Raw genomic sequence first — 10,058 nt, 5'->3', positions numbered from 1 at the left:
AGAATTTCTACTTGGAAAAAGAACTGATCCCTCTAACAAATACTTCCCAAAATCCTCCACTGACTCAAATCAGACTATCTTAACCACACTAAACAAAAACCTCAAAAACTAGATGCGTCCAACCCTCTCAGTTTTCTCTTCCCACCAAGAATCAAACCACTTTAAACAGCTAGTATTAGTGCAAGACCACACGGCCTCATGGAGAGCTCCAAATGCAACCAATTAAAAGAGGATGTACACAGTTTGTTTGTAACAGGAATCCTGTTTGGTCAGTGGTGATATTAATTTTAATAATACAGTAGTAGTCATGTAAATAACCTCATCTGCAATTACTCAAACGTCTAAAATGCTATGTTTTTGTGTTCATAAAATAAGAATTTAATTGACTAGAATTTGATTTTAGAACTACTTGAATGACTTCTGAGAATACACAAAGTAATATGAGAGGAAACAAAAGGATTATGATGCTGAGGATATATTAGTCATAAATGAGTTTACCAAGTAATGTTCTAATACGACTCTAATTGGGACGATGCTTGATTCATGATCATATTTTTTCCTTCTTTCTGAGGTAGACCCAGGCTCAGTCCCTGTTTGCATTTTTGATGGCCACCAAGCACAACATGTTTATTATTAGAATTCATAATAGGATCTTCAGAAAACTATCAATGTGCAGCTTGGTGACAGCTTTTAGTGTCTTTTTAAAATTATTTCACAGTCATTACGCCCTTAATTTTCACAACATTGTCATGGAAATCCAGCTTGGGCTGAAAAATGGCAAGGATAAATGGATATGTAGTTATAGTAGTAGTTATTAGTGACAGCCTGAAAGCACATGTACGCAGCAAAGTACTACAACAGGTAGAATTACTCACTTTGATATGACTGAAAACACCGACTTGTAAGAGTTATTACAGTCAGAAATGCTTTTGCACCTGCAGTTTGACCTCAAAGTTACACGTGTTGGTTAAATTTATAGTTTCAATATCACAGACAAGGAAGAAGAAGTGAAAGAATATAGGCCAAAAATGAAAAAAAGAAGAATCAAAGCAAAGCGAATGCAATTAGGGTGAAACGGTACAATGAGAACCAGGCGGAGCAACAATGCATTCCAGCCTCTGAGCCTGATAAAAAGAACCAGATGATCAGTATATGTGAGAAAAGGGGTGTTTATACTGTATACAGTACATCCAGTACACTGTAAGTGGATAAATGTGCTGCTGTGGAGTGAAAATACGACACAGAAAGACAGACGAAGAAGCTATTGCTGCTGTATTCTTGAATGAGTGTCAACACAGGTTGTGCCCCAATTTTCCCAAACCTTTTGTTTTTCATCAACAACGGAAACCAGTAAAATTCCACATGTTGCTATTAGCACAAGACAGATGCAGTTCCTCATTAACATCAGACTGGACTCCCCTTGCACCACATGTTTAAGGAACTATGCCGCTGCTGGCAGGGTGAAGTCCACAAAGAGGCCTGGACAGGGTGATCCAGCATTCACTTATAGAAGTGTCATCCTGGACTACAAACACTTGAATATTTGTTTTGATCCTCTCTGTTTTTTAATCAGACATCCAATCCATTTCTTGAGGCACATAATAGTTTCAGAGATGTGTTTTTATTTCAAATATTGCCTTATACAGCATGTAAAACTACCAGTTCATCCTGCTAGCTCACATTTTTCATCGTGGTGTTATCTTTCTTTGGATTACAGTTAAGACCAGCGATATTAGATTCAAATTCCCCGTCCAGTGAACTCACACTACTATTCATAAAACGAGACACCTGAAAACACTGGATCTCATACAGTAGGTTATGATTATCCCCACAGACACAGTTTGAAATTAGCATCATGTGGTTCAGTATATAATTATGGACTTTTTGTATCACAGTTGACATTTTTGCTGTTTTCAGGCCTAAAATCAACGTGGCCGCCTATAACCAAACGCCACATGGTATTTTTACAGAAAGCCTCTTGTAAATAATACAACTGAATAAGATTGAAGTAGGAAGTTATTTGTGAAGATATTGTAGTAAACCTGTTGGCATGCCATAAATCCACACTTAAAGACTTTATAAAATCAGCATCACCGGCTGATGTTAAGATAAATTGAATCTTGTCATATTATCCCAAACCTAAAATTTACACAGCAATTCTTGCACTGCTGCATCTTTGCACTTTTTAAACTGATTTTTTCAAGCCACTTTATAGTATATTGTTTACAGTTTCTCCCCTTGGGTTTTTGGTCCTACCTGCATAAAACTTTGGGGCTCACGGTTATTTATTAGTCTGATTTTAAAAAAAAACATACTACACTGACTGCTTTATTTGTTAATGCTACGTTTAGTTTGGAAGGAAAGTAAAGCCTGGATAGAAACAGTACAACAAATAAAGATATAAAAACTCACAGCTTTTATTGCACTTTGCTATGGATGAAGCTGTAATAGAGCGCCCCTTAGTGGAAGCGTATGGAGTTGCATTTTTAGTGTTTGGACGCCATTTCTGCTTTAGAATAAGATATAAATATTCTAATCAATCAGTTTCTTTTCAGTCATGCATTTGTCTGCGGGTAGTTGTGGTTTGTGCATCCAGAAATCTATCTGCGTCAAAAAAGACACAACTTACGTTAATCATTAATGATAAATCGGATAGCGTTAAACATACACATGCTGCTGCCGGTTAATAACACGTTGAAGTGACTGCTACCATTACAGATGCACAATAAAAATCTATTTATAGGCCTTTAATGCCCCGTCAGTGGCAGCAGCACATCAGATGTCCGACATCCTCTGATGCGGCTCATCGGATCCAATAACGTTCCCGGACCGGCCGACGCTCCAGACGCCTTCCGGGTCGACGGAAAGTTCGCCAGTGCTGCACAGAGCCCGGACCATTGGCCCGGACTGTCTGCAAAGGTCAGTCGAGATATCCGTCGTTAAACTCTCTACTCTCACTTTCCGTCATGCACTTGTTTCGTTTTGCATTGCCGTGAGTGTGCAGGGGCGCATTTTGACTCAAAACCGCATCCACGAAAACGGAGGTGACTTTGTTGTTAGCTAGCGTGCCGGCTAGCCGCCGTTAGCTTCAGCCGCCCGCGTTATGTTATGCAGTGGAGACAAAAAAAAAACAGAGAGAAGCTGAGCCCACCTGGATGTTTGATTCACAGACAGACATTACTGGGCGACCAAAATAAAAATAAAAAACACCTAATGCACCAGTTTTTGCCCTTAAGGTTCTTTGAATGACCGTTGACAGGCGGCGCTGCTGAGCGGAAGCCGTTGATTCAGATGTGAATTAGTTTTATCGATGATTTATTGGGTTATAAAAGGTTAATGGTGTCGTTTGCGGGAGCTTTATGGGAGTATCGGCCGTGTTTAATTCAGCATAAAGCGACCAACGTTTGTCTTACGAAGGTTGCTGTGTTGGTTGTGTTTTTGCTAACCGTTAGCTTAAATGGTATCTGAAACTGGAAGCTTCATATTTTTGGACAACAGCCACAGTTTCTGGTGACGTGGTGGTTTCAGATTTTTGGCCCCTGAGTGACTTTAATGTTCAATAGATGATCTTTAAATCAATAAATATCAATAATTACAAGACAACAGTCAAAAAAGTTACAAAAGAAACTTTAGAGCAAATATGCGAAAAATAAAAAAAAAGTTTTTGTTTCCTGCAGATGGCTTCCATTTGTCCTTGATAAAGTAGCTTAACCCTCCTGTTGTCCTCATTTACAGGCACCAAAAAATACTATATTCTCATTTGAAAAAAAAAAGCCAAACATTCAACAAAAAATTCCCCAAATTTCTGAAAGTTTGCAAAACCTTCAGGCAGAAAATTCTAATAATTCCTTAAAAATATCCCTCAAAAGTTTTATCTTTAAAAAAAATCCTTCAAATTTGACAAGAAATTTCTTGTAAATATATTTTTTAAAATGAGTAAAAATCTTCTAAATAAAATCCTAAAAATATCTAAAGTGATTACATATATGTCAGTAAAACTTCTTAATATTTTCTTTAAGAACAATCACCAAAAGATATTTTCTCATCTGGAAAAAATCCAAAAATTAAGCAAAAAAAATGAAGTGTGATAAATCTCGTCAGAGCAGTCAATTAAAATAAATAGTAAAAATTATAAGAAATTAGATGAAAAATTAACTGGATTTGCAATCGTAGCAAACAAAGGAGCTAGACAGTTTTATCAATTAAAGACTAAATTTGAGGGTTAAAGTTAACATTTTGAAATCAAAAAATCATAGAATTTAAAAAATTTGAGAGATGACATCACACCATGGAATCAGGCAGCTGGAAATAAAATAAAACAAGAGAGAACATCTAAAATAAACAGGACATAATACAGAGTTAAAAAAAATAAAACTATGTAAAACTAAATGTCACATAAAGCAAATCTATAAAAGTGGGTTTATAAATGATGCGTTGTTTTGTTTTTTCCCTTAAATTATGATCGATATGTTAATTGTGCCCTTTTAGCTCCAGTGTCAGTGAACTAAACAATCGCTACAGCTCACCACTTTGGGCATTTGCAGATTTTCTAACATTCTTTGAAAACATTATTCACACATGAAACACATCAAATGAACTGCTCTCTATTCTAATGCAGAAAGGAGAACCTAAAGATATAAAACCTCTGCCAGTTTTTAATGTCAATGTCTGTGTTTTTTAAACGGCAGAGAAGACAGAAATGTTATCACAAAAGCTATGACTGTTAAATAAATGAAGTAATAGAAAATACAATAATTCCAATAAGAAAATAATAGGAACCTTCTGTATAACTGATTGATGGCTCAGGGATTAACATTTACGTGTTCCACGTGCTGCAATCAAGTTATATAAAGAAAATGAATAAATCGTGGGTCAGACTGGCTTTTTTCTTTTTCTATTTTTTTAATTCATTTCTTTTTTGACCTTCTCCCTGAAAGTAGTGTCATTCAGGACACAAACAGTGTTAGAGTGGAGTTTATAGCCAGTCAATTCTAGTTCAAACCCTACTACACCAGCCAGCTTCCCCAGTTTATCCCAGTTCCATTATCTCCTTTTAAAGTAAACATGTGGTCCCACAGGCTGTTTACTGCTTCAGTGTCATTCAGGGGGCTGCGATTTGAAGAAGAGTCTGCGGTTGTCGGTTTAGTCCTCCCTGACTCTGTTAAGTCCTGATAATAAACACGTCATTTAGCGCTGTCCCTTATTTAGTGTACAGATTTGTGAATAAGATGTCTTTTCCTGTCAAACTCATAAGGACAAACATTATAAATATGCATGTATGATTGTGCAAACATGGTAGAGGTTGATAATGTGGCTCCAGCAGCAGAGTGTGTATTTTGGTACAAATGCATGTAGGAAAGTGTTGTCTCAGTCAATGTGACCTGTTGCATGAAAGAAAGGTCATACATATGTATTTGTTACACAAAGAAACAGCAGAAGGACATTTTTCTGTGAAACGTTTCACATGTGTGCAGTTTTTGGGTGAAAGTTTTGACATCTTCACTTTTGTTGTTTTACTGATGTTGACCTCTAACCTCCCTCCCCTCCCTGTCTGCGCTGTCCCCTCCCCAGGAGGGCTGCTGTCTGTCCCGTTGAGCTCCTCCTGCAGTGTGAGTGTCAGGTGTGTGTGTGTGCGCACCATGGCGAGCCTCCTACGTGCCGTGGCGGCCAGCTGCTCGGCACCCGTATTCAGCGGAGTTTCCTGTGTGAAGCTGCAGAGTGGAAGCGCCGTCAAGTCGTCATGCCAGAGGTTTTTCAGGACTCATCAAGCTCTCGGGCGATGTGCAAGTCCAGGTAGGAGACGACGCAGTGATCAGGCACTATAAAGTCACTAACTGTGCAAAAACTACAACTTTAGAGAGATAAACTTTGCCAAACTGAAGGTTTTCTACTGAAGTGACTCGATTGCTGCTGCTGCAAACTGCCGATATCGTCCTGAGCGTTGTGTGAACGAGGTACATCAGATGCATGCAGGCTGTGCTGATGTCAAGTTGTCCTGGTGTCAAGAGGACCTTCAAAACTTCTCCGTCCACTTTTCGGTTGCACACAAACAGTTTTTGGAGACACTATGCACCCCCTGATATGCCACATATCGGCTAATAAGTTCACTTGCTGCTTGTTTGTGCACCTTCTGATTGATATCTTTTTATTGTTCAGTTCCACCTCAAGCTTTCAATTGTTGCACATTTTAATTCATGTTCCTCTTTCATATTGTAAGGGTTATGTTACATGGCTTATTTTTTGTCAGTTCAGCTTGCAAAGAGCTTAGACAGAGAAAGATCGTCTCTGGAGTTGAAATAATTTAAGTTTATTTCTGGTTCTGGCTTCATAATTGTGACAGTTTTGATTTAAACACTGCAAATTCAATCTTGACTGTTAAAACTTTGCACGGTGCAAAGTCGTTGTTGATTTGTCAGCCTATAATTCATAGAAAAATCAAGGATGAAAATAAATATTAGCTGCTTTACATTCTGTCTTTTGAGGAAAAATGCTGAAGTACAATTTTTTTCACTTTGTGTTACATAACCACATTTTCCATGACTAGCTCCTCTTTTTTTAAGTGCATGTCACCCCAGCCATAGGCCATAGCTCGTGCATTTACATGTTGGAACACACACAGGAAATACTCCTACTTATTGATTCGTTAGGTTTGTAAAAAGAGAAAACATGCAGAATGACCCAGTTTCAAGTCAGCGTGTGATTTCTATTTTTAAGAATTTCTAACCTGGTGTTTCTCTGTAGGAGTAGAGGTCTGAATTGTGCAGATACACTACAGTCGACATGCATTTAGAGTTCACTGCACATTTTATAGCAGAAGTAAACGAGATCATAAAGGAATTTCTTATTTTCCACCTGTTGGAAGCCGTATTTAACACACATCTGTTTAGGTTCATAGATAGGCGTTTAGCTGCTGATAACCACATGAAAGTAACGCCACCTGTAGCTTCTGTGTGCATTCTCATGCACTCGTGTCTCGGCTGTGTGTCAGGTGTCAACCTCTTTTTACTGACAGAGGGGTGTTCAGTTAAGTGGTAGCACAAGTATACACCATTGTCCTTTGCCGGCCTTGGCAACGAGTGAACCAAATCTGTCACTGGGATCTAAGTATACTGTAGAGTGAGTTACTACCCATACATTCATCTGCACGTTTGTTTTGAGGACAGCACCTTCTTAAAAGCAAGTTAATCCGCTGTTTAGGCAAAATGGAGATAAAGAAAACCTCACAGAGGACATATAGTCCTTTAACTTCTGTTTATTTAAATAGATTTTGGGTCAGTGTCTCTGCCTGCTTCGCTCTCACCTCCAAGGTCACATTAAGGAGACTGCGGCCCTCAGGCATTACTCTCCATTTTTTATGCCCTGAGATCTAGGTGAGCATGCAGAGGGTGCATGAGTGCCGTGAAGCCGGCCGGTTCCGGCTGGATGCAGCTTTATGCGTGTGCCAGGTTCATGAACGTGCCAATGCCTCTGTCTCTCTGGTTTATGGTGACAGAGGTTGACAGTCCTGCAGTTCAGACAGCTCCAGTAACAGCTGGCAGCGTCTATTCTGGACACACAAGTCTCAGCTTGCAGCGTTGTAGAGGAGGGACACACAAACCACACGCTCTGTATGGATGATTGTGCTTTGACCTCCAGGGAGCCTATAGATGTCCAGTATAGACTGAGACCACGTGTTGACTGGGTTTTTGAACTGGAAAGTGGGTGTTATCATCTTCTGCTGTATGAACAGACTGTTATTGGTGTTTGTAAACCTTCAGTTTTTTCAGCGTAGATGTGCCAGAGCAGTTAGTTTACCAGACCAGTGTTTTGGAACGACTGCTACCTGTGTGGATCTGTTTTCACACTGTGCCAAATGGCTGACACAGCACCGACACACCACACCTAGGGCAAGTTTCTTCAGGTGTTGGTTGGCAGAGAAATATAATCCAGGAAGGCTTGTGTTATGTGTCCGAGTTTAAAGTCTCACTAATGTCTCTACAATGAGATTATCCACAGCTCTGAAAGCCCAAATATGCAGCGTGTAAACATTGGTCGCTACTTTTTTAGTAGCATGTTAGCGGTTTGGTTTATTTCTTGATTTCTACTCATTCTTAACAGATCTTAAAGCCCCTATTTGTTCAGTAACATGACACCCTTGGGACAGGCTACCCAAGTATTAAACGCTAATCTCTTAATCCTTACCTAAATTGCTTTTAAAAGTGCAAGACATCCATATGATTTACCAGCAGTGGTGTGTGGTGACTTTGAGTTTATACGCATTTAAAAATCACATGGAGTCCTCGCGATCGGCTATGTCTGGCTGTCTTTTGTTGTGAAGCTTTCAGTCGAACTAAATTTGCGAGAGGATGGGTCACCACAGCAAGAGGAGGAAAGGCAGCAGGTTCTTATGTTTATGTGAAGATGAAGAGACAGTGGGAAAGAGCTGCAGTGGAATTTTCCATAGGAGCCAACCCAGCATGTGACCTGCCTGTTGCTCTGAGGCCTAGATATGAATCCAAGGACCAAAAAAGACACTGAACTATTTTTATTTTCAGACAGTTTATTTTCTCTGTGTGCTAATAATTCGGTCTCTCTCTTGCCACTGATTTATTTAATTCTTCCTGCTTTTTGTCACGGTTTAAATCAGGATATCTTTGAATAGCACAAAAACATCACTGTGTCCATATTTTACCATCTCTCTGTTACTTATTCTTTGTGATGTTCATGTTTTTCTGCTTGTGATTGTAGATTAAAACTCCTCTGGTACAAGTGGAGTGAAACTAGACAGTTATTGTACAGATTGCCTTTACATTAGGATGCAGACGTTCATATCTCCTCAGGATTTACTGTAGTGAATTTGATTAACCAGTGACATTATCAAGCCAAAATTAGGATTTCTCCAGATAAACAGTACTTGCTTTGTTAGAGGACACAGACCCTGACTGTCTGCTTTCCAAGGCCATTGCACATACTGTACTGTATTTATAGTAAACACAGTTTTAAGCAGTTTAAAAGAAGCTGTCTATTCATGCAGCAATCCATTAAATGAATAAAATAGCTGTATAATGATGAAGATGTTTGCCTCCGTGTGCATTTAATCGATTCTTTATAAACTCATTTGACATTTTGCGGCTTTAAGAAGGCCTGAAGTGACTGTTTCCCTGTCATTAATTTAAGGATTATCTGTCATCAGTAAAGAGTGAAATGCGGTTATATGAATTATTCCGGTAGTCGTCCTCTATGTCACACGCTCTTGTGTCATTCCTCTTTTTCTCTCCAGGTATTCCATACAAACAACTCACAGTCGGCGTTCCCAAAGAAATTTTCCAGAATGAGCGTCGCGTGGCGCTGTCTCCCGCCGGCGTCCAGGCGCTCATCAAACAGGGCTTCAATGTCGTCGTGGAGTCTGGAGCTGGAGAGCCCTCCAAGTTTCCTGATGAGCAGTACACCCAGGCTGGAGCAACGATTAAAGACCTGAAAGATGTCCTGGCGTCTGATGTGGTGGTTAAGGTGGGTTTAAAGTGAAGATAGAGGAGGTGGAGGCGTATGAGGGGGTTTGATGAAACCTTACACGCAGTTAAAAATGTCAGAAGATGTTATTTGAAGAACTGGTGAAGAAGAGGTAATAAACGAGGGATAATGGAAGGAACAGGCTTGGCAGATGATTTGTGTCTTTTGGTGTTGGTTGTGGGAGGGAAATGAGGGATGACAGAGCATGGGAATGTGGAAAAGAAAGAGTGTTCCTAGGCCAAGACAATTAACTGCCAAGTATGTTTTCACTTCAGACGCAGTGGTTGAGGGAACAGAACAATTCTGAAAATGAAAAGCAGGATTGTGCTTTCAGAGATTTTCCTCTTCAATAGAAGTTCCTGGTTAAAAAATGAAGTATGTATGTTGAGGATTCTTGACATACTTAGAGGTTAAGGTGTGGAAAAACAAAGATGACAGGAGGAAGAGGAAAGACGTTGGAACACAGGACACTTTGTCTGAAATGCTGATGTAAAATCAGAAAGATAAAAGTAAGAGAGAGATGAAACAATTATGCTCTTCTACAGTATGTTTGATATAAATTCTGAGTG

At 39.4% G+C, this 10,058-nt stretch overlaps 1 protein-coding gene across 1 annotated transcript in view; it reads left to right on the top strand.

The window, feature by feature from the left end:
* Positions 1-2,780: 2,780 nt before the first annotated feature.
* The window catches only part of nnt (nicotinamide nucleotide transhydrogenase), a 42,378-nt gene continuing 35,100 nt past the window's right edge, over positions 2,781-10,058 (top strand). The window contains exons 1-3 of the mRNA XM_022206190.2: positions 2,781-2,919; positions 5,572-5,793; positions 9,260-9,489. Of these exons, the coding sequence (XP_022061882.2) occupies positions 5,640-5,793; positions 9,260-9,489 (384 nt within the window). The 5' untranslated portion in view covers positions 2,781-2,919; positions 5,572-5,639. The remainder of the gene's footprint in view (positions 2,920-5,571; positions 5,794-9,259; positions 9,490-10,058) is intronic.

Source organism: Acanthochromis polyacanthus, chromosome 18 (genome assembly GCF_021347895.1).
Source record: "Acanthochromis polyacanthus isolate Apoly-LR-REF ecotype Palm Island chromosome 18, KAUST_Apoly_ChrSc, whole genome shotgun sequence".
Lineage (NCBI taxonomy): Eukaryota > Metazoa > Chordata > Actinopteri > Pomacentridae > Acanthochromis > Acanthochromis polyacanthus.
This window is presented reverse-complemented; position numbering and strand designations above follow the sequence as displayed.